This window comes from Nerophis lumbriciformis, linkage group LG02, assembly GCF_033978685.3.
Source record: "Nerophis lumbriciformis linkage group LG02, RoL_Nlum_v2.1, whole genome shotgun sequence".
Lineage (NCBI taxonomy): Eukaryota > Metazoa > Chordata > Actinopteri > Syngnathiformes > Syngnathidae > Nerophis > Nerophis lumbriciformis.
In genome coordinates this window covers 28,019,827-28,045,387 of record NC_084549.2, presented here as the reverse complement: position 1 = coordinate 28,045,387, position 25,561 = coordinate 28,019,827, and the positions used below count along the sequence as shown (strand labels likewise).

At 41.2% G+C, this 25,561-nt stretch overlaps 1 protein-coding gene across 1 annotated transcript in view; it reads left to right on the top strand.

Moving 5' to 3' along the window:
- macrod2 (mono-ADP ribosylhydrolase 2) overlaps positions 1-25,561 on the top strand; it is a 1,158,848-nt gene that overhangs the window by 768,668 nt on the left and 364,619 nt on the right. The window contains exon 8 of the mRNA XM_061960241.1: positions 19,570-19,600. Coding sequence (XP_061816225.1) covers positions 19,570-19,600 — 31 coding nt within the window. The remainder of the gene's footprint in view (positions 1-19,569; positions 19,601-25,561) is intronic.

Here is a 25,561-nt window from a genome sequence, read left to right as displayed (position 1 = left end):
TGAAACAAAGACGTATACAGGTAGACTTTTGTAACGAACGATTAATGGGAGTATATACATGCAAGCGGGAACTGGTTCACAATCAAATCATTTAAGTGTGGTAATCACATCTTTAAAAAAGTCAAACATCTTATTGAAGTTTTTTACCAACAAAACACTGAGGATATGTTTTAAAAAGTTAGTTTCAACTAAATAAGGTCAATACAGCAATTCATTTTGTTAGTGCATATAAGCAAACTGTGTGTGTGTTTGTGGGGCGGTGATGTTAGGTTTATACATTCAGTGATATATCTTATGAATAGGGATGTCCGATAATGGATTTTTGCCGATATTCCGATATTGTCCAACTCTTTATTTTCTGATACCGATATCAACCGATACCGATATTAACCGATATATACAGTCGTGGAATTAACACATTATTATGCCTAATTTGGACAACCACGTATGGTGAAGATAAGGTACTTTTTTTTAAACGATTAAAATAAGATAAATAAATTAAAAACATTTTCTTGAATAAAAAAGAAAGTAAAACAATATAAAAACAGCTACATAGAAACTAGTAATTAATGAAAATTAGTAACATTAACTGTTAAAGGTTAGTACTATTAGTGGACCAGCAGCACGCACAATCATGTGTGCTTACGGACTGTATCCCTTGCAGACTGTATTGATATCAGAATCAGAATCAGAATCAGCTTTATTGTCATTACGCAAGGTAACGAGATTGAGGCCATTCCATACAGTGCGATGTGTGCATGCTAGAAAAACAATGTGCAAATATATAGAAATATAAAAAAATTTAGAAGTGCAATGAATATGGTGTGAAATGAATATATACATGAAAAAACAAAACAAAAACAGGGTGGTTGGTGGAATGGGTTATTGCACCGAAGAGAAGGCAGTTATGAGGGACAATGGGGCAGTCCGTTCAGGATGGTTATGGCCCTGGGGAAGAAGCTGTTCTTTAGCCTGTTTGTTTTGGTTTTAATGCACCTGTAGCGCTTCCCAGAGGGCAGCAGGTGGAACAGGTCAGAGCCAGGGTGGGTGCTGTCCTTGATGATGGCACTGGCTCTGTTGAGGCAGCGGGAGGTGTAGATGTCCGTCAGAGAGGGGAGAGGGCGGCCGATGATCTTCTGAGCCGTCTTGACCACTCTTTGCAGCCTCTCCCTGTCTGCTGCAGTGCAGCTGCCGTACCATACCGTAATACAGTAGGTCAGCAGGCTCTCGATGGACGAGCGGTAGAAGGTCAGCAGCAGGTCAGGCTTCAGGTTGTACTTCCCGAGGACTCTAAGGAAGTGTAGCCGCTGCTGAGCCTTCTTGACGATTGATGTGGTGTTGACTGTCCAGGAGAAGTCATTAGAGATGTGGACTCCAAGGTACCTGAAGGTGTGGACCCTCTCTACACGCTCGCCGTTGATGTAGAGGGGGCCAGGGTAGGTGCTGCTCCTCCTGAAGTCGACGATGATCTCTCTGGTCTTGCTGGTGTTGAGAGCGAGGTTGTTCTCCGAAGACCAGGCCGTCAGCTTCAGGACCTCCTCTCTGTAGGCAGCCTCGTCATCCCTGGAGATGAGCTCGACCACTGTGGTATCGTCGGCGAACTTGACGGTAAGGTTGTCACTGTGGGCCGGACTGCAGTCATGGGTGTAAAGGCAGTAGAGGAGGGGGCTCAGCACACAGCCCTGTGGGGAGCCGATGCTCAGCGTGCGGGAGGATGAGAGGTGCGGGCCAAGTCTCACATTCTGGGGTCGGTCCGTTAGGAAGTCCCTTATCCAGGCGTTTGTGAGAGGGGGGAGGCCAAGAGTGTCCAGTTTATTGCAGAGTCTGTCCGGGATTATTGTATTGAAGGCAGAGCTATAGTCCACAGAGAGCATCCGGACGTAGCTCTGCTGCTGCTCCAGGTGGTTCAGAGCAGAGTGGAGAGCAACAGCGATGGCGTCCTCTGTGGACCTGTTCGCCCGGTATGCGAACTGGTGGGGGTCGAAGTCTGGAGGGATATGGTCCTTGATGTGCTGGAGAACAAGTCGCTCGAAGCACTTCATGATTACCGGAGTGAGGGCCACTGGTCGGTAATCATTCAGGCTGGTGATGGGAGACTTCTTCGGCACCGGGATTATTGTAGATGACTTCAGGCAGGATGGGATGACTGCCTGAGCCAGGGAGAGGTTGAAGATCCTGGTGAGGGGGGGAGCGAGCTGGTGGGCGCACGTCCTGAGCACCTTTCCAGGTACTCCGTCTGGTCCGGTAGCCTTCCTGGGGTTCACAGCCAGGAGCACTCGTCTGACACTGTGCTCCTGTACAGTGAGTGGAGTGGCGCCGGAGCCCGGTGGGGGCGGGGGCAGGGCTGGAGCAGATGAGTGTCGCTGGGGGGTTTCGAAACGGGCAAAGAAACAGTTAAGCTCCTCTGCCAGTGTCACACTCTGATCCGCAGTTGTCATATTGCAGCCTCTGAAGTTCGTGATGTCATGAATGCCCCGCCACACCTCCCGTGAGTTTTTGCTGGACAGATGGGACTCTATGCACCTCCTGTGGTCCGCCTTTGCTTTTTTAATCCCTCTCTTCAGGTCGGCTCTAGCAACACTGTACAGTGCCCTGTCCCCTGACCTGAAGGCTGCGTCGCGGGCCCTGAGGAGTGTGCGGACCTGGCTGGTCATCCAGGGTTTCTTGTTGGGGTAAACCCGGATGGTTTTTTCCACAGTCACATTCCCGATGCAGAACTTTATGTAGTCCAGCACCGTTCCTGTGGCTGTCTCCAGCTCCTGTTGTTGGAAGAGGTCCCAGTCTGTGTGTTGGAAGCAGTCCTGAAGTTTGGGGAGTGCATCGTCAGGCCAGGTCATAACAGTCTTTGTGATAGGCCTGGCCTGGCGTCTGATGGGGGTGTAGGTAGGAGAGAGCAGGAGGGAAAGATGGTCTGACTGTCCAAGCTGGGGGAGGGGTGTAGCTCTGTACGCGTGCTTTATGTTGGTATACACGTGGTCCAGGGTGTTCTTGCCCCTTGTAGAACACTTCACGTGCTGGTAGAACTTAGGGAGTACAGTCTTCAGATTGGCCTTATTAAAATCCCCTGCTATGATATGAACACCGTCGGGGTGGGCCCGCTGCTGTTCGTTGACGGTGTTCAGCAGAAGAGAGAGCGCTGTGTTTACTTTGGCGTCCGGTGGAATATACACAGCCGTGATGATAACAACAGACAGCTCTCTCGGGAGAAAAAAAGGCCGACATCTAACAGACATGTACTCCATGTCCGGGCAACAGTGCTGTTCAGTGATTGTCCCGTTGTTGCACCAGTTCTCATGCACGTAGATACAGAGCCCCCCTCCTCTGCTCTTACCGGAGTCCTTAGTTCTGTCCCGGCGGAGCAGAGTGCGTCCGGCTAGCTGCATGCTAGCATCGGGTATTTCCGGGTGAAGCCAGGTTTCGGTGATAATCATAGCACAACAGTCCCGAACATAGCGGTTTCCAGCAAGTTGTAACTCCAGGTCGTCCATCTTCTGTACAAGGGATCTGGCATTAGAGAGGAACAGGCTCGGTAGAGGTGGCTTGTGGGGTTGTTTCCTAAGCCTGAGCAAGACGCCGGACCTGCGGCCACGCTTCTGCTTCCTCTCCTTCCTCCGTCTACGCCGTCTCCCAGACCCGACAACAAACCACGGAGAGCCCTGTGCTCTCGCTATGTCATCTGGGATGTTGTGCTCATGGTGAAAGTCGCTCGAAACAGATATCTGGTGCGAGTTACCGATATCCAAGAGTGACTGGCGGGTGTACCAGGTGTTTGCAGTACAGGTGGTGCACAAAAGGAAAAAAAACATGAAGAAAAGAAGGAAGAAAGAGCACTGAAATGGAGAGCCGTAAGCCGCTGCGTCTGTGCGCGCCGCCATCTTGGAAAAAAAAAAAATATATATATATATATATATATATTGATATATAATGTAGGAACCAGAATATTAATAACAGAAAGAAACAACCCTTTTGTGTGAATGAGTGTAAATGGGGGAGGGAGGTTTTTTGGGTTGGTGCACTAATTGTAAGTGTATCTTGTGTTTTTTAATGTTGATTTAATAAAAAAAGAAAAAAAAATGATACCGATAATAAAAAAAACGATACAGATAATTTCCGATATTACATTTTAGCACATTTATCGGCCGATATTATCGGACATCTCTACTTATGAATTATCAATATTTTAACCGGCAACATTGTTTATACAAAATGTTGGCCTCATGCCTTGCTTCCTCTGCAGTTAAGTAAATGAATTTCCCTTCATTGGGATATGTGTGAATACGATATTGCTACTAAGGTGTCATTTTTTCATACAGATGAACTATAGCTATGTTAAAATAGGTACACAAATGTTTGTTAGAGTAGGGGAAAGCTGATATGGAGATTTAACATTCCCTCTATGGTGGCTTTACTTCCCTGCTAAATGTTATTTTCACCCTTTCAGAGACATTTTCACTCTAAGATCCCTAGTGAAATTAAAAGAAGCAGATGCAATCCTTACAGTCCTTGCTTTGATCCTTTTATGTCCACCTGTAATTCAGGCTTCCAATATGCAAATCGCCTCCACTGCTACATGCGATGCACACATGATCTGCATTTACATGAAACACTCATTGGAACCGTCACAGACTTTAGTGGCCTTGGGGCATATTCTGTTTCACAGCGGTAAATATGGCGTTTCAAATCAAGCATTTGGCTCAGAATGAAAGAATGTATATGTCTCTTTATTTTCGCCTTCCTTTGCTCCAGTCCTCTAACTCAAAATTCAATCAAAATGGCTGTTTTCGATTTATAATGCCATGGCTCTTATGATGATTACAGTAAATATTTCACGAGACGGTATTACTGTTTAATGATGTCATTGCGAGAATCCTATAGTAAACTTAAAGTTCAAAGCTATAAAAGTTGGGTAATACTTATTTAAAAGTTGGGTAATACTTATTTAAAATATGTGTGAATGGAGTCACCTATTTGTAACCTTTTTTTTTTAGCTACAATTCCATCATTTTGCCTTTCGGAGAGAAGGTCCTTATTCAGTGAGTGACTGAACAGAAGGTCGATTATGTAATGAAATCCCCCTGAAGCATCGACAGTACATGTTTGTAACATGTATTGTAATGCTTCACATAGTTGACTTCCATGCAGTCCAAACCTGTGTTGGCGTCAACCTGTTTAATGCTGCCAGGGGCCACCTGTATTGTGTCAAATAATATTTTGTCTTTTTACTCCATATAGCAGCCACTAATATCAAAATGTTCTGCAATGATGCATGATTTTAATGGATTGAATCTTAACACTAAATCCCACGAGTGCATTCTTCTACCTCCAACACTCATCGGCTTTTCTCTGGCAGACTGCAGTAGTGGTGACACCCGATAATGTATTCTACGGGGCGGTATAGCTCGGTTTGTAGAGTGGCCGTGACAGCAACTTGAGGGTTCCAGGTTCGATCCCCGCTTCCGCCATCCTAGTCACTGCCGTTGTGTCCTTGGGCAAGACACTTTACCCACCTGCTCCCAGGTTTAAATGTAGCTTAGATCAGTGATTTTCAACCACCGTGCCGTGGCACACTGGTGTGCCGTGATATATTGCCTGGTGTGCCGTGGGAAATTATGCAACTTCACCTAATTGGTCCAAAAAATATTTTTTGCAAATCAATAGTCATAATAATGTGCCGTTGACTAGTGCCTGTGCTGTGTAGAGCTTGGCAGGGTAACCATGTAATACTCCATATCAGTAGGTGGCAGCAGGTAGTTCATTGCTTTGTAGAAGTCGGAACGCGTCGATGATGGTTTGTCGTGATCTCAATAGGCAGAGCACAGCGGGAGACAGCGTGCAGGTAAAAAGGTATGTAACGCTTAAACCAAAAATCAACAAAAGGCAAGTCCCGCTAGGAAAAGGCACTAAAGCATAGGGATGGATATGTAAAACAAAAGTAAAACTGAACTGGCTACAAAGTCAACAAAAACGGAATGCTGGACGACAGCAAAAACTTACAGCGTGTGGAGCAAAGACGGCGTCCACAAAGCACATCCCGTACATGCCATGATAATCAACAATGTCCCTCAAAGAAGGATAGCGTACGCACAATTTAAATAGTCTTGATTGCGAAAACAAAGCAGGGGCGGGCAATAGCGCTCAAAGGAAGGCGTGAAGCTGCTACAGGAGAACACCAACAAAACAGGAAGGGTCACCAAAATAACAGCGCAAGACAGGAACTAAAGCAATACACACAGGAAACAACAACAAACTCAAACTAAGGCACGACAACCTGGTGGAGTTTAATTTTTTAACTTTTTCTGCTGGTGGTGTGCCTTTGTATTTTTTTAATGAAAAATATGTGCCTTGGCTCAAAAAAGGTTGAAAAACACTGGCTTAGATATTGGGTTTCACTATGTAAAGCGCTTTGAGTCGCTAGAGAAAAAGTGCTACATAAATCACAAAAACACTTGCATGAACCTGCTCAGTGGCCTTGTGGTTAGAGTGTCCGCCCTGAGATCGGTAGGTCGTGAGTTCAAACTGCGGCAGAGTCATACCAAAGACTATAAAAATGGGACCCATTACCTCCCTGCTTGGCACTCAGCATCAAGGGTTGGAATTGGGGGTTAAATCACCAAAATGATTCCCGAGCACGGCCACCGCTGCTGCTGCTCACTGCTCCCCTCACCTCCCAGAGGGGGGAACAAAGGGATGGGTCAAATGCAGAGGGTAATTTCACCACACCTAGTGTGTGTGTGTGACTATCAGTGGTACTTTAACTTTACCTTTATTTGCGTGACAAAGACCAGAACAAGGGCTCCAATTCCACAGCAAGCTTCAACGAACGCGTTGTCTATCCACAGTGTGAAGACACTTCTAAGACAAAATCCTCACCACCATGGCAGCATGGTTTCTTCCATTATTATTATCACTAGAGGACTAGAAGCAAAAGCAATGGCTCAGTTTGCTACATATACACACACTGAACTGAACTATATTGAACTTATTACTTACTGAACTTATTGATAATCTTATTTATTTCACCATATGAAATACTACTTACTTCACTAATTATTATGTATCTATTTATTTTTTAACATTATTATTTATGGAATATATTGTGAATACATTGAGAACTCTGCTGCCTCTTGGCCAGGACTCCCTTGAAAAAGAGGTTTATAATCTCAATGGGATTTGTTCCTGGTTAAATAAAGGTTAAATCAAATATAAAAAAAACAGGAAGTGAACAAAAGTGTTAAAAATTGTTATGCAACCTTTTTGTAGCTGCGGACCGGTCAACGCTTGAAAATTTGTTTGGTATTTTTTTTTTTTTGTCATAAAGAAATACAATCATGTGTGCTTACGGACTGTATCCCTGCAGACTGTATTGATCTATATTGATATATAATGTATATATTGTGTTTTTTATGTTGATTTAATAAAAATAATTAAAAAAATAATAAATATATATATATATACATATATATTTTTTTTTTATTTATTTTTTTTTGGTGGTTGGGGACCACTGATGTATTGGAAAAGGGGTATAGGATTATATAAGCTCTGCTTCTTCCTATTCCTTTTTGAACATGTTAAGAGAAACTGGAAATTGTGAGGTATCATGTTGTATGCATGCATGTTCGAAATAAACTCAAACTAACCAAGCAGGACGACACAAGACTCTAAAGTAAAGTAGGGGTGATTGATCTCGATTTAGATACTATCATTAAATAGTATAGTATCTGTGCATAAACGATGCTAAAGTGATTAGCTCGATATTTTTCTTGTTATTATTACTAAAATATATTTTTTTTACTGTTTACAAACTCACGTGGTGAGTCTCTGGATAGAGGAAGGCAAAACCCAAATGATTTAAAGGACACCTACAGTAATACGCAAAACCAACTTTTCTTACCTGGTGGTGCCTGTTTTTGTGTATTTGGGATCTGCATAAGTCCTGAAAATGACTTCAAATGAAATGAAATCATCGAGGCATGGCGGAGATATTAATAAAACAATCTTGCCTTCCTTCATACTTCCTCCAATCGAGCCATTTGGAATTGTCCCAACTAGAGACGTTTTTCTAACACGTGACGTCAGCGGATATCTCCATATATGTTTTACCTGAAGAGCTTTGCGCCAGTCCGCCATTGTAGTCAGTAAGTTTGTTTTTTTTCTCTATCCTCTTGTTGTAGGGCAGACTGGTTCGTACATGCACGTGCACTTTATTTTGTTAAAAAATTATATGTAGCATTCATTATCACACATTTTATACATCATCAGATCTACAATACTGACAAAGTCTAAATTTAATATTATATGCTTCATAAAAATGTGTTATTGTGTTTACCTACGTACAGTATATACTATAAAGCATTTTCAGTTCTATATTCTATTGTCAAAGTATCGTATCAGGATTGAAAACAATTGAATCGGGATCGGAGGCCAAAAACGTTTATTGGGACATCCTTACTTCCCGATGTATTCAGCTTTAACGTGTGAGTTTGTCATGGCTTGTACTGGCCACCTTTGCAGTTACCCTGGTGGTCGCTATAGACAGTTTTGAATGTACTGTATATTTAAATATTGTATTTATCATAGAGCCATAATACTCATCCAGACAAGTAAAATGACGCAAACCATGTTTTTTAACGAGTTAAAGTTAAGATTGATTGATTGATTGATTGATTGAGACTTTTATTAGTAGGTTGCACAGTGAAGTACATATTCCGTACAATTGACCACTAAATGGTAACACCCGAATACGTTTTTCAACTTGTTTAAGTTGGGGTCCACTTAATTGATTCATGTTTCATGATGCAGATATATACTATCATATATACTATCATCATAATAATGCAATCATCACACAAGATAATCATCAGGGTATATACGTAAAAGTAAGATAAAAGATAAAAGTACCAATGATTGTCACACACACACTAGGTGTGGTGAAATGTGTCCTCTGCATTTAACCCATCCCCTTGTTCACCCCCTGGGAGGTGAGGGGAGCAGTGAGCAGCAGCGGTAGCCACGCCCGGGAATCATTTTGGTGATTTAACCCCCAATTCCAACCCTTGATGCTGAGTGCCAAGCAGGGAGGTAGTGAATCCCATTTTTATAATCTTTGGTATGATTCGGCCGGGGTTTGAACTCACGACCTACCGATCTCAGGGCGGACACTCTAACCACAAGACCACTGAGCCACATGTATTCAGTGTAAAATATCCTATCCAGACAAAATGTTGAATCATGGTCTGCGGGACAGTGACATAGCCTTTGGCCAACAGCAGTTAGCTGTGTCAACAAAGTGTAACACGGTTTGTGGTCAGATATTAAATCCACATTTCGGCAACACTTGTGGATATCAAACATGAGCACGCCCTCGCTGCTGTGATTTATAATCGTAGCTTCTATGTGCAAACAGGCCAGAGGGCTTCAAGCTACAGGTGCATCACTCAGAGTCCACTTCTATTTGCTCAGCCATCCGAAGCGAGGTGTTCCCCCGGCAGGAGGCACTGGGCCCGTGGACGCTATTTCTCCACTCTACCTGCCTGCTAATGGCTATTTCGCAGCTTCGCATTCGCTACTTGAAGGCGTCGGCTACTGCTCAACTGCTGCACTTTACCTCAGGTTCACTGTGTTATGTCCTGGTGCTAAACAAATGACTGCAACTTGCAGGGTGCCTCTGGGATAGTGGCATTACAGTGACTGCGTTATTTGAAAACTGGTCACACAGTGGAGTTAATAGGTCACCGCTTTTGTTGTAGACACACAGGCTTTAATAATACAAGCTGGTGAACAATATTACTAAAAACGGAATGAGATGCATTTTAAATCTGAAGGGGCAGAGCCTGTTCATAGACTGAAGTACAGTCATTTCCGCCTGTATCAAGTGCCGCTTACTGTGTTTTCTGCTGTTACACACACAGCAACACGCACTGACTCACTTTAGCCTTGAAAGGTCAAAAAGGCAACATTGCGGTAAAAGCGTAATAAAAGCTTAACTTGTGTCGAGTTCTCAGTAGGGTTGTACGGTATACCGATATTAGTATAGTACCGCAATACTAATGAATCCAGTGACGTGCGGTGAGGTTCATGGCTGGTGAGGCACTGACTTCATCACAGTCAGATTTACAAACATATGAACCCTAAAGAGTATCTTATTCACCATTTGATTGGCAGCAGTTAACGGGTTATGTTTAAAAGCTCATACCAGCATTCTTCCCTGCTTGGCACTCAGCATCAAGGGTTGGAATTGGGGGTTAAATCATCAAAAATGATTCCCGGGCGCGGCGCCGCTGCTGCCCACTGCTCCCCTCACCTCCCAGGCGGTGAGCAAGGGGATGGGTCAAATGCAGAGGACAAATGTCACCACACCTAGTGTGTGTGTGACAATCATTGGTACTTTAACTTAACTTTAACTTTACACATACAAACTGTAGCACACAAAAAGCACATTTAATAAAAAAAACATTATTATGGTCTTACCTTTACTTATAAATGAAGTCCATGCACCGCTCCTTTTGAACAAAAGCATCGATAACTTGTTTATAGAAGTCTTCTTTATCTTTCTTCAGTTTTAAAAGTCTCTCTGTCTCGATGGAGATCTTCCTTTAAGTATTACCTCTTGCTTCGACTGAAAGTCCAGTTTAGAAAACTTGTTTTATTTTAGATATGTAATCCTCCATGTTAAAAGTTCAGGCAAGAGGAAAAAATAAACGATTGCTGCTAACTGTTGCTGGCTTGTTGTCACTTCTTCTGCAGCCGAGTAGTCGCAAGAATGATCTCTGGGATCACTACCGCCCTCTACCACCAGGAGGCGGGATTACTGCGAGCCTCACCCAGTGCGTCTTTTGCAGCCGTTTTATGATTGCTCAGCACAAGAAATACGTTACACACATACAGTTGTTGACAAAATACACTGTACATTATATACCTCAGCTAACTAAACTATGGAAATGTATAATATAATTCATATAGCAATACGGTCTCACTACACAGCAGGCCAGCAGTTAGCCGAGTCATTGCGCAATCCATGGTGAGGCTCAACTCAGTGACGTGCCTCAACTGGCTGCTGATCACCGCAAGTCTCTTCTCAGTATTTGAACGGCAAATGTGAAAATTCAGCGATTTTGAATAAAAATAATCTAAAACTGGTGAAGTTAAATGGAAAATAACTTTATAGTATAATCACTGGATACATATAACCTTTTTTTTTTTTTTTTCTTTTTACATTTTCTTTCTTTCCATGATGGCACGTGAGGCCCCGCCTCACCTGCCTCCCCTGACTGCACGTCACTGAATGAATCATATTCGGTACGATACCGCCTCTGAAAGGTACCGGTCCTGCACCCACCCCCGTCGTCGTCACGTCGTGTCAGTGCTGGTTTACGAGCAGAGGAGCATGTTCGGCAGCGCACAATCACAGAGTTCTTACAAGCAGACACAATGTGTTGACAGAAAAGGGACAACGGACGCATTTTTGCTTAAAAACTAAGGATAAAGGTGAAGTTATAACACTGAAACGCCCTCAGGAAGAGATGCTTTAAGACATGGCTCGCTAACTAGCGGCTAAAGTCCATCCGCAATCGACAGTGTTTTAGCTACTTCTAAATCACAAATCCTCGCCTCCATGGCGACAAATAAAGTAAGTTTCTTACAAGTATCATCCCTGCAGGACGAGGAATAGCTAAACATGCTTCACTACACACTGTAGCTCACCTGGGTCATCGCTAATGACACCGTTCATGAATGTAAACAAACGCCATGGGATCTACACCTGACAGCCACTGTAATGATACCAAGTACAATAGCGTATCTAGTCGATACAACTATAATTACATCAACATTTTTTTAGCATCACATAATCTTCTTTAGTTTTTTTTTTTAGATTATATTATGTTTATAAACTCAGGAAATATGTCCCTGGACACATGAGGACTTAAATTATGACTAATGTATGATCCTGTAACGACTTGGTATCCGATTGATACCCACATTTGTGGTATCACCAAAAACTAATGTAAAGTATCAAACAACAGAAGAATAAGTGATTATTACATTTTAACAGAAGTGTAGATAAAACATGTTAAAAGAGAAAATAAGCACATATTAACAGTAAATGAACAAGTAGATTATTAATTCATTTTCTACTACTTGTCCTTAATAATGTTGACAAAATAATAGAATGAATGTTACTGCATACGTCAGCAGCTAAATTAGGAGCCTTTGTTTGCTTACTTACTAATAAAAGACAAGTTGTCTTGTTTTTATTTTATTTGCGGACAAACTTGCAATAAGAAACACATGTTTAATGTACCGTAAGATTTTTTTGTTAAAATAAAGCCAATAATGCAATTTTTTGTGGTCTCCTTTATTTACAAAAGTACCGAAAAGTATCGAAATACATTTTGGTACCTGTACCGGTACAAAAATATTGGTATCGGGACAACACTAGTTCTCAGTATTAAGAGCCGGTATAGTGAGTAACAATGTGCAATGATGGACATGTGTAATTCACTCCTGTATGGAAAGGTGAACTAAATTTGAAATCCCACATATCTAAAATATGTTTAATTTCAGAATATTTATGCATTGTTCAACTGTAAATGATAATCTGCGCCAGGGGGTTCAGGATTCGGAACACAATAAGTCACCTAATAATCACAGCAGCTGCCTTTAATCATCCTTCATGCACCGTGAGCTAAAAAAGTGTGCAGAAATTCTGAGAGGAAAGGTGTTCCACTTTAAAGCCATGTGATAGATTAGGGAGGAACCCCAGCCACATAATAATTTCCCTGGTGACCAATTTCAGAGCACTCCCTATAAGCAAAGGAAATAATCAACAAGGCAACATGTCAAGCGCAGCCTCATGCCAACACAGGCTGACATGCTGACTCAATTCTAATGAGTAGCCACATATAGAAATAATAACCTAAAGCAGGAATCATAGGTCATGACTGTATATAGACGGCTTCTTGTTCTAATTACATACAGTGTAAGCAACATACCTACAGGTATGCATGCTATCAACTATCAAAATAGCTTGCACTACGCAGCAGCATGTTGTTGATGAAAATAGTGAATAAAAGTAGGTTATGCTTTACTATTACTACTCTAGAGCAACACAATGACTTTGACTGGTATCTGCAATTCATGATCCGGTGCATTCATGTGATACACTGTTGACTCCAGTGACGTGCGGTGAGGTTCATGGCTGGTGAGGCACTGACTTCATCACAGTCAGATTTACAAACATATGAACCCTAAAGAGTATCTTATTCACCATTTGATTGGCAGCAGTTAACGGGTTATGTTTAAAAGCTCATACCAGCATTCTTCCCTGCTTGGCACTCAGCATCAAAGGTTGGAATTGGGGGTTAAATCACCAAAAATTATTCCCGGGCGCGGCACCGCTGCTGCCCACTGCTCCCCTCACCTCCCAGGGGGTGATCAAGGGATGGGTCAAATGCAGATGACACATTTCACCACACCTAGTGTGTGACAATCATCGGTACGTTAACTTAACTTTAACTTTACACATACAAACTGTAGCACACAAAAAAGCACATTTAATTAAAAAAACGTTATTATGGTCTTACCTTTACTTATAAGTGCGGGAACAGTGGTGTTCGTGTTGGAGGAGTTGTGAATGAATGGAATATGAAATCCGTGCTGCAGTCTGCAGGTGTACCTAATGTTGTGTCCCTGCAGTCGTTCACGGCTCCTCCAGCGCGAGCATTGTTGTTTTTGCACTTTTTGGCTTCTTGTTAAGTGACTTTTTTTGGGTGGATTCGGTCTTGCACGTGGAGGGTTTGGGTGTGGGCTTTGGTTGGTGTGGCGCTCCCGTCGGGGGATGCATTCTGCACCTGCATTAACCGGCACCAGGAGGCAGGATTACGCGAGCCTCACACAGTGCGTCTTCGCAGCAGTTTTATGATCGCTCAGCACTAGAAATACGTTACACACATACAGTTGTTGACAAAATACACTGTACATTATATACCTCAGCTAACTAAACTATGGAAATGTATAATATAATTCATATAGCAATACAGTTTCACTGCACAGCAGGCCAGCAGTTAGCCGAGTCCGCAATCCATGTTGAGGCACAACTGAGTGACGTGCCTCAACTGGCTGCTGATCACCGCACCGTCTCTTCTCAGTATTTGAACGGCAAATGTGAAAATTCAGCGATTTTGAATAAAAATAGTCTAAAACTGGTGAAGTTAAATGGAAAATAACTTTATAGTATAGTCACTGGATACATATAACAATTTAATTAATTGTTTTTCTTTTTACATTTGTTTTCTTTCCATGATGGCAGGTGAGGCCCCGCCTCACCTGCCTCCAGTGACCGCACGTCTCGCATGGACCATGGAAACTTTTTTTTTCTTATTCACAGTACATTTAAAAGGGTCAAAATATGATTTTATTTCGAAATTTTAACACTTCTTTATGGTCTACATAACATGTAAGGGTAGTTCTTTGGTCATGTTGCATCAATTATGTTTTAGAGACCATCTTCCAACCGCTTTCTGACCGTCCCTACCCACATATGCGGTCCTCTCCAACGTTTCTCATAGTCATTCACATCGACGTCCCACTGGGGTGAGTTTTTCCTTGCCCTTATGTGGGCTTTGTACCGAGGATGTCGTTGTGGCTTGTGCAGCCCTTTGAGACACTTGTGATTTAGGGCTATATAAATAAACATTGATTGATTGATTGGTTGCAGTTTTTAACACTTCCATATCAACTCTATTGACAGATATAACTAAGAACTAAACGTTACTTTGTATTAGAAATGGTTACAGCGAAGGACGCATATGCCTGTACGAGCCAGTCTGCCCCACAACAAGAGGATAGAGATAAATAAGGATCTTATTGACTACAACGTCGGACTACAATGGCGTACTCGCGCAAAGCTCTTCGGGTGAAACTTTATAATATATGGACATATATTACGCTGAGGTCACCGATTGGAAAAATGTCACAAGTTGGGCAAATTTAAAACAGCTTGTTTCGAGACAGTGTGAAGGAAGAAATTGTTAATTAAATGTCTCCGCTATGCATGGTTTGATTTCAGCAGAACCCAAAACACACAAAAAAGGTACAAAAATTAAATAAAATAAGAAAGTTGTTTTTGCATAATGGCTCCCATTTTAAATGAAGAAATTCTGACAACAGGAGAGTTGTTATCCTTGACTAAATCAGGTAAGAAAATGTAATTGTTTTTCTCAAAGAAGTCTATGAATATTCTTATTCACCCAGGTCATTGTAATCTCAGAGGATTCAATCGATTGCAACTGGACTGTTTGGTTTGTCTTAGAAGACAAACCAAACAGTCCACTTGGTTGAATGTCCAAAGGACCCATAGCGTCCAGATGACTGAGATTTCACTAACAAGTTCTCTTTATGTATTTCTGATTCTGAAAATTAATCTGGCAGTCGTTTCCCACAATATAATTTAGTTTTTGAGTAACCGGTAGATAACTAACTGTACTTGGAAGGCCACCTTTCCATTGCCAGACCCGATATTGCGCGCATTCTTGGTGCAACGTCATCTACAGAACTGGAGCACATTTCCCTGCATAGACAGCGTGGATAAAGGAATGTAAAAGTATTACTTTGATCATTTAATTGCATGTCGTGTCGCTCTGATCCATGATTATTTCAAAACTGACATGGTTAACCTGCAACAATGCATCTGGCAGACATGTTTGATAATTCCTTCAAATGCTGCGCAAAAAACATTATAATTTGGGATATCAATGCTACCAAAACACATACTACACAATATGAATTTGCCGCCAGTCTTTTGTAGGTGACGCCAACAGGCTGATGAAGGCCAGCCCACATTTTGGAGCTAAAAATAGGTGTTCAAAAATGTGCTGAAACGTGTTAGGAAACAAGCGTTAAAATCACTACTGTGTGTATTTTGGGGGGAATTTTACCTGTACACATATTTTTTAGGTTTAGAACTATGAAATAAGTGGACGGCTGCGTTTTCACTTTTGATACAGTAGTATAGTCTAGACCAAAATATATTAAAAAACATACTAATGTGCATTTTAGTGTGATTTGTGAAATAAAACTCAAATATTCTAAGCCAAAATACTGTCTGCTGGGATTAATAAATTGGTTGTTTTTATATTATTTATTTTCTTTGGATGCATTAACTCTGAGTCCCCTTGTTTGGTGCGCGCCAGGGTTTGGATGATTGTATTCACGCTTGACTAAAGAAACCACACGAGAGGTGCAAATGCACAATTTGTGTCAACACACCCTCAGTAAACACACTTTTAAAACGTATATTTTACATGCACACTTTTTTGTGACTGATATTATTTCTAGTACATTTTGGGAGTTTATTGTGTGTCAATTCCAGCAAAAAAAAAAAAAGCAATGGTCTGAGCTTGGCAAGACACGAAAAATGTCCATGCTTCTCTACGCTGCGTCATCTGTAGTTTGTGTCTGAGTCAAACCGCCATCTGCAAAGGTCATAGGTTCACTAAAAGATTTAAATCTCCACACAGAAGAAAAACATCACCTTGACAGGAGCAACCTGAGAGCTGGTAAATCAGGATACAAAGAGAAGCACAGTCTCTTGGCTTGGAAATAAAAACAAATTCACCGCTGTGATTTAAAAGTGGAAGAGAAAAAGTTGAGACACTTTAGACCAGTGGTTCTTAACCTTGTTGGAGGTACCAAACCCCACCAGTTTCATATGTGCATTCACCGAACCCTTCTTTAGTGAACAATATATATATATATTTTTTCCAAATTCAAGACAAAGTTATATGTTTTAGACTTAGACTTAGACTTAGACAAACTTTAATGATCCACAAGGGAAATTGTTCAACACAGTAGCTCAGTTACGATGATGGAAAGTGTAAGGATGGAAAGGACAATGCAGGTATGAATAGACTAATATAGCGATAAAAAATTCTAACATAAATATGAATATATACATAATATCTGTACAGAATAATATATATACAGATATATTACCTCGGAGTCTTGTTCACGAGTGAGGGAAGAGTGGATCGTGAGATCGACAGGCGGATCGGTGCGGCGTCTTCAGTAATGCGGACGTTGTATCGATCCGTTGTGGTGAAGAAGGAGCTGAGCCGGAAGGCAAAGCTCTCAATTTACCGGTCGATCTACGTTCCCATCCTCACCTATGGTCATGAGCTTTGGGTTATGACCGAAAGGACAAGATCACGGGTACAAGCGGCTGAAATGAGTTTCCTCCGCCGGGTGGCAGGGCTCTCCCTTAGAGATAGGGTGAGAAGCTCTGCCATCCGGGAGGAGCTCAAAGTAAAGCCGCTGCTCCTCCACATCGAGAGGAGCCAGATGAGGTGGTTCGGGCATCTGGTCAGGATGCCACCCGAACGCCTCCCTAGGGAGATGTTTAGGGCACGTCCGACCGGTAGGAGGCCGCGGGGAAGACCCAGGACACGTTGGGAAGACTATGTCTCCCGGCTGGCCTGGGAACGCTCCGGGGTCCCACAGGAAGAGCTGGACGAAGTGGCTGGGGAGAGGGAAGTCTGGGCTTCCCTGCTTAGGCTGCTGCCCCCGCGACCCGACCTCGAATAAGCGGAAGAAGATGGATGGATGGATGGATGGATGGATGGATATATTATATTATGTCTATAACATATACACAATATATACCAATGACCATGTACAATTTTACAGTATATACAGTATATGTGACAGCAGCAGCATAAAATAGAGAGTAGATCCAGCAGGAAATAGAAAATAGACATTAAAAACAAAGAGAAGTAGCTAACATGTCAGGTGTCAGGTAATAGGCAGATATAATCTATTGCTGTATGGCGAGTGATTATACAGCTGGATGGAGTGTGGAATGAAGGAGTTCTTGAATCGCACAGTGCGGGAAGGAAGCTGGAGGAGCCTTTTTTTGGTAACACTTTATTTAGTATGGGGAACATATTCTAAGTAACAAAGACTTAATTTAGAGTTATTTGGACACTAGGGGAACATATTCTAAGTAGTAAAGACTTAATTTAGAGTTATTTGGTTAAGGTCAGGGTTAGAGGGTTAGGGTTATAATAAGGCCATGCCGAATAAGGCATTAATAAGTACTTAATAATGACTAGTTAAGAGCCAATATGTTACTAATTTGCATGTTAATAAGCAACTAATTAATGGTGAATATGTTCCCCATACTAAAGTGTTACCATGTTTTTTTTACTGGTGCATAAAATGAACCGTGCATGAACATCACCTTGTTCAAAGAACAAAACCAACACAGTGCATAAACTCACAACAAATTACACACCTGCAAATCAGTCAGCTATTGCCGTATCCGTAATACGCCGATAAGGAGAAGTTTTTATTTACACGATAAGTCGGGTGTGTTTTGACCTTGGCCGAACCCCTGAGGCCGACTCACCGAACCCCTAGGGTTCGATCGAACCCAGGTTAAGAACCACTGCTTTAGACGGTGTCTTCTTAAGGCTTTACAGTTAAACAAACTAAGACGATTACCGGTACACGTTTTACTCATGAAATAAAGGGATCTCAGAAGAACAGCTTCATTGGAAAATGATACACACTTAAAATCTGTCTTGAAACATTTTGTATTGAAATAATTATATTATTGCATTTAAATATGTGAGAAGGTTTATACAATATCTACTGTAGACAGTTTTGAAATGTACTGTAACTACTTTTGTTTTACTGTTGTTAAAAGTGGTCTACATTATATTTTTGGAAACTTTTCTCAACCCTTTTTGGCGTAAAATAAAGGTGCGACACAAAACATCCAGTTTATGGTGTTTATAATAATTTTAAGAGATATAAACCATTGCAAACAAAAATATTTCAATTTTTCGTATCCCTCTCGTTCATGCTGTATTGAAATGAGTAGGGTTAGGTTATGCAAATATATATAATACTAAACTATCTACGGTGAAATTATCATTCTAAATGTTTTGTTTAAATAAATAAAAAAACAAGAAAAAATAGTTTTGCTGATTATCATATAGTATATTTAAATCAAATCCTAGTTTTTTCATGGTTGTAATATTAATTTATTAGTGAGCCACGGGTGACATTTTGTTTATTAATGGTAACACCCTTTGATGAATGCAGGAAGCAAAGCACCAGTTCAGCTGCTTTTCAGGACAAATGGAACCTTTTGGGGAAGAAAAAAAAATCTCTTTACTTGCTTATTAATATACTTAAAAATGATAAATGTGGAACAGGGACGCTTAGAGCAAAGCCTATGCATCATAATATATTTGCCGGCATAAGTAAAGAATAATGGTACTATTTTAAGCTATAAAGCCATGCTTGAGTAATATGTCTGCTGCAAAGTGCTACAAAGCAAGAACTGTTACTTTAGAACGTGGTCACTTTATTGGAAGACAGACACAAATATGTAGCTGTTTAGCTTTTGTGAACTTTGCTCTCTTTTTATGTCTGCCTGCTTTCCTTTCAAATTGTACGTACATCTCAAAAAATGTGTTCACATGGACAATGATTTTGGGTGTTGTGATAACCTGTATTTGTTTATTGTGAATATCCTTTGACGGCTGTTTCCTTGTCTTTCTGCCACAGGCCTTCCCATGTATATCCACAGGAATCTACGGTAAGATGAGCACTTTTATTGCTGTAGTTTAATTGATTTTTAAAGTTTTTCTTTGCACACAAGTTTAACTGAGATGTTCCACAAACTTGAATGGACTTGAATAGCAGTATTAGTACACTAAAATATGTGTTTTTGGTAACACTTTAGTATGGGGAACATATTGACCATTAATTAGTTGCTTATTAACATGTGAATTATGTTTGTGTACATATTGGCTCTTAATTAGTCATTATTAAGTACTTATTAATGCCTTATTCTGCATGGCCTTATTATAGAACCAGTAAGCCATTAACTAAGAGTGTTAGTTAGTCTTAACCCTAACCCTCTAACCCTAACCCCAACCCTAACCCAAGTTGCTTATTAACATGTGAATTAGTAACATATTGGCTCTTAATTAGTTATTATTAAGTACCTAATAATGCCTTATTAAGTACTTATTAATGCCTTATTCTACATGACATTATTATACAACCAGTGAGCCATTAACTAAGAGTCTTAGTTAGTCTTAACCCTAACCCCCTAACCCCAACCCCAACCCTAACCCTAACTCTAACCTGTTAATAAGCAACTAATTAATGGTGAATATGTTCCCCATACTAAAGTGTCACCGTGTTTTTGTATTTATTTATTTTATTTCTGATTTATTTGTTTATTTTTTTCATTATCGATATATTGTATTTTTTTTTTGTAATTGTAATTATAAAAAGTAGATCTGTTAGACTATGATGAAGTATACCGCCAAGTACACCTTAGGCTTAGAGCATGTTACCCATTGACAGCAGCCTTCAAATCGGTCCTACAAAGTGCCTCAGTGGACCAGCTGGCCTCAAATGAACCGTGCAGGCAACGAGCCACTGTGCTCATTAAACAAAGTCACTTTGCAAATATGCCAAACTTGTTGACATGCACAGGCTTTGAAGTTATCATAGCGAAAGGTGTTACAGTAGAAGCGGGAAAGCTGCTGAGGGATTCATGAAACAGTTTGACAAGTGAGACGTAAATATATATTTTTGTCCATTCTGTTTGAATTTTTTGTGACAAGTGAGACGTAAATATGTCATGATTCGTGGTCGGATCATGTTTTGTGTTATCGGTTTGTTTTGGACTCCTTTTAGTTCCTGGTTATGCACTTCCTGAGTTTAGTCACCATGGTTACTTATGATTTTCACCTGCCTTTTCGCGCACCTGTTGCTCATCAGAGACTCTATTTAGTTCTGCCTTTTCCGGTCACTCGGTGTGGATTCATTGTTTGTATCACGCCAGTTTTGTAGTTCCATGCCATAGCATCTGTTTAAGTGATTAGCCTCTCGTGTTTTAGGCATGCCTGCCTTTCTTTTTGTTGTGTTGCCTATCCTGAAGGTAGGCTTTGGTTTATCAAACATAAATAATCCAAACTACTAAATAGAGTCTCTGATGAGCAACAGGTGTGAGAAAAGGCAGATGAAAATCATAAGTAACCATGGTGACTAATCTCAGGAAGTGCATAACCAGGAACTAAAAGGAGTCCAAAACAAACCGATAACACAAAACATGATCCGACCACGGATCATGACAAACATTTTTTTTTTTCATTCTGTTTGAATGTTTCCACCTCTCTGTCATTAAGGATTGGCGATATGGCCTAACATCTATATTCAAATGATCAGAATCAGGTGTCCTAATCAATAATTATAAATAAATAAAAAAATCACTTGGCCTGACCACAGGTGTATACAATCAAGCACTTAGGCATGGAGACTGTTTCTACAATTATTTGTGAAACAATGGGCCGCTCTCAGGAGCTCAGTGATTTCCAGCGTTGAACTGTCATAGGATGCCACCTGTGCAACAAATCCAGTCGTGAAATTTCTGATGGATGAGTCTGGGTTTGGAGGTTGCCAGGAGAACGGTACATTTCGGACTGCATTGTGCCGAGTGTGACATTTGGTGGAGGAGGAATTATGGTGTGGTGTTGTTTTTCAGGAGTTGGGCTTGGCCCCTTAGTTCCAGTGAAAGGAACTTTGAATGCTCCAGGATACCGAAACATTTTGGATAATTCCATGCTCCCAACCTTGCGGGGACAGTTTGGAGCGGGCACCTTCTTCTTCCAACATGACTGTACACCAGTGCACACAGCAAGGTCCATTAAGACATGGATGACAGAGTCTGGTGTAGATGAACTTGACTGGCCTGCACAGAGTCCTGACCTGAACCCCGATGAATTATAACAGAGACTGAGAGCCAGGCCTTCTCGACCAACTTCAGTGTGTGACCTCACCAATGCGCTTTTGGAAGAATGGTGGAAAATTCTTACAAACACACTCCGCAACCTTGTGGACAGCCTTCCCAGAAGAGTTGAAGCTGTAATAGCTGCAAAAGGTGGACCGACATCATATTGAACACTATGGGTTAGGAATGGGATGGCACTTCAAGTTCATATGTGAGTCAAGGCAGGTGGCCAAATACTTTTGGCAATATCGTTTATATAAATTGCAGCTTCCTGCAATAACGATGATAAAATGAAATAAGCATTATAGAACCAATTCGTAATGGGTTACAAAGGGTCCTAATTTGGTAACATTTAGTATATTTTCCGGTTGCATAGTTGTCTCAAAACTATTATTATTCAACTTGCTAATTAATTGTTAAAAGGTAGTTACTTTCTGCTGTAACACAGATCCATCTACATTGATGTTAAAATGTAACAGGCGCTTATTCTTCTGTTGTTTGGCTACTTACTTCACATTAGTTTTGGGCGATGCTACAGATTTAGCTATCGATCCAATACCAGTTAGTCAAGGACAGTATTGGTCATGCCAATGCTGATATGGATACTTACAAGATCATCTATTAATTACATTTTTGGTCATAATTATTATTTAGGGGAGCACGGTGGAACAGTGGTTAGTGCTTGTTTGCATTTTCTCCCTGTGACTGCGTGGGTTCCCTCCGGGTAATCCGGCTTCTTCTCACCTCCAAAGACATGCACCTGGGGATAGGCCGATTGGCAGCACTAAATGTCTGTCTATCTGTGTTGGCCCTGCGATTAAGGTGGCGACTTGCCCAGGGTGTACCCTGCCTTCGGCCCGAGCGCAGCTTGGATAGACTCCAGCCCCCACCCCATGACTCCGAGACAGATAAGCGGTAGAAAATGGATGGATGGAATTATTTTTCAGACAAAAACACAGCATGGCGGAGCAAAAATATTAATTAAATATTTAAATTGGTCGCTTTTATTACATACTGTAATTTGGAAACAAATAAAATAAATAGGGCAAAGTAACTACTGGTAATCAAATGTAAAAACGTATATTGGCTCCCATTTAAATCCTTTGGTTTTTGCCTTACAGGTCCTCTTGAGTTTGTAAACAATAACACAAGTGACAAAAATGATTTTGTGATAATAGAAACTATCGATCTAATCACTGTAGTATCGACCATATACTGATACTATACTTGGTATTGATACTGTCGATTAGCCTGGTTTCTTGTATTTTCCTATGGAGTGCATCATGATTAGCTAGTCCTTGCCCTTGTAGTCCTCCAGTGACAATGATACAGTACTTGTAAGAAACATAAGTTGTTTCAGCAACGCAGGCAAGGATATATCCTCTATATTGCGCAACCTCGCTACAGTATGAAGGTGATTAATATGGCCCCATTTATCACGGTTTACCTTACACATGAAACGTGACAAATTAAGGGTGTGCACTATCCAGTTTAGCCGCTAGATGGCAGTAGAGTGTTGGATATCTTGTGTGATTTGTGGCAATTCCAACTTTGACCACAGCGCCATTTGCTATGTACAGTCGCACTTTCCATCATTTTCTGCAAGCTGCATTCCTAAGACTACTCCACCCCCCTTCCTCTCACATGACACCCACACGAATCCCTTCCATACTGTATCTTGGAACAAGTTTGTAGTAATCATAGCAAAACAATACATATAAGTTGTACACTTGCATTTGCTTTGAGTAATAATAGTTAAAGGGGAACATTATCACCAGACCTATGTAAGCGTCAATATATACCTTGATGTTGCAGAAAAAAAGACCATATATTTTTTTAACCGATTTCCGAACTCTAAATGGGTGAATTTTGGCGAATTAAACGCCTTTCTAATATTCGCTCTCGGAGCGATGACGTCACAACGTGGCGTCACATCGGGAAACAATCCGCCATTTTCTCAAACACCGAGTCAAATCAGCTCTGTTATTTTCCGTTTTTTCGACTGTTTTCCGTACCTTGGAGACATCATGCCTCGTCGGTGTGTTGTCGGAGGGTGTAACAACACGAACAGGGACGGATTCAAGTTGCACCAGTGGCCCAAAGATGCGAAAGTGGCAAGAAATTGGACGTTTGTTCCGCACACTTTACCGACGAAAGCTATGCTACGACAGAGATGGCAAGAATGTGTGGATATCCTGCGACACTCAAAGCAGATGCATTTCCAACGATAAAGTCAAAGAAATCTGCCGCCAGACCCCCATTGAATCTGCCGGAGTGTGTGAGCAATTCAGGGACAAAGGACCTCGGTAGCACGGCAAGCAATGGCGGCAGTTTGTTCCCGCAGATGAGCGAGCTAAACCCCCTATCGACCCTAGCTTCCCTGGCTTGCTGACATCAACTCCAAAACTGGACAGATCAGCTTTCAGGAAAAGAGCGCGGATGAGGGTATGTCTACAGAATATATTAATTGATGAAAATTGGGCTGTCTGCACTCTCAAAGTGCATGTTGTTGCCAAATGTATTTCATATGCTGTAAACCTAGTTCATAGTTGTTAGTTTCCTTTAATGCCAAACAAACACATACCAATCGTTGGTTAGAAGGCGATCGCCAAATTCGTCCTCGCTTTCTCCCGTGTCGCTGGCTGTCGTGTCGTTTTCGTCGGTTTCGCTTGCATACCGTTCAAACCGATATGGCTCAATAGCTTCAGTTTCTTCTTCAATTTCGTTTTCGCTACCTGCCTCCACACAACAACCATCCGTTTCAATACATTCGTAATCTGTTGAATGGCTTAAGCCGCTGAAATCCGAGTCTGAATCCGAGCTAATGTCGCTATAGCTTGCTGTTCTATGCGCCATGTTTGTTTGTGTTGGCATCACTATGTGACGTCACAGGAAAATGGACAGGTGTTTATAACGATGGTTAAAATCAGGCACTTTGAAGCTTTTTTTAGGGATATTGCGTGATGGGTAAAATTTTGAAAAATATAATAAGCCACTGGGAACTGATTTTTAATGGTTTTAACCATTCTGAAATTGTGATAATGTTCCCCTTTAATAAAAAAGTGATCCTAAGGTAGAAAGTGTTTTCGATGAATTTTATGAATAATTTAAAATGACCAAGACAGCGATTTTCCAAAATGCATGCTTTTCTCTAAGTATTGAATAAAGTCAGCCTGTGTGCAAGTAACTATTAAACAGGACCTGGGACTTGTAATAGCTAGCACAGTCGTCTCACAAGAGTGTTATGTGTTTGATCACTCTTTTGTAAGTAGCAGATTATGTACCTGTGGTGCAAACACTGTTCCCTCAAGCGATCCTTCCATACATTAACAGCAGCAGTTACTCCCCAGCGAGCAACAGTTTCGTAAACACCAACAACAATCCGACACTTCCTTGGCCTCGCAAGTCATACAAAATAAACCTGAAATGATTTTACATCTCCATCAACACAAAAAAGATGGACTGTCCTTCGTGAGGTGATGTGACCATGCTTTGTGTCTTTCAAGGTTATTAATCGTGCTGTGGACAGTGTCTTGCATGCCACATTATTTAGACGCCACATTTTGTCATCCCTGCGCCTCTGTTAACTGTGCTGTAAATAGAGTTGTTGGAACACTTTCCATCACACTGTTTGCACTGGTGTTTCAGCAGTGTAACAAGGCCAAAAGAAAGTATTTAGTGTTTTTTTGTTTTTCCGAGATGGTAGTGACTCGTCAGACGGTTCAAAAGGAAACAGACCCTGAAAAGTTAATT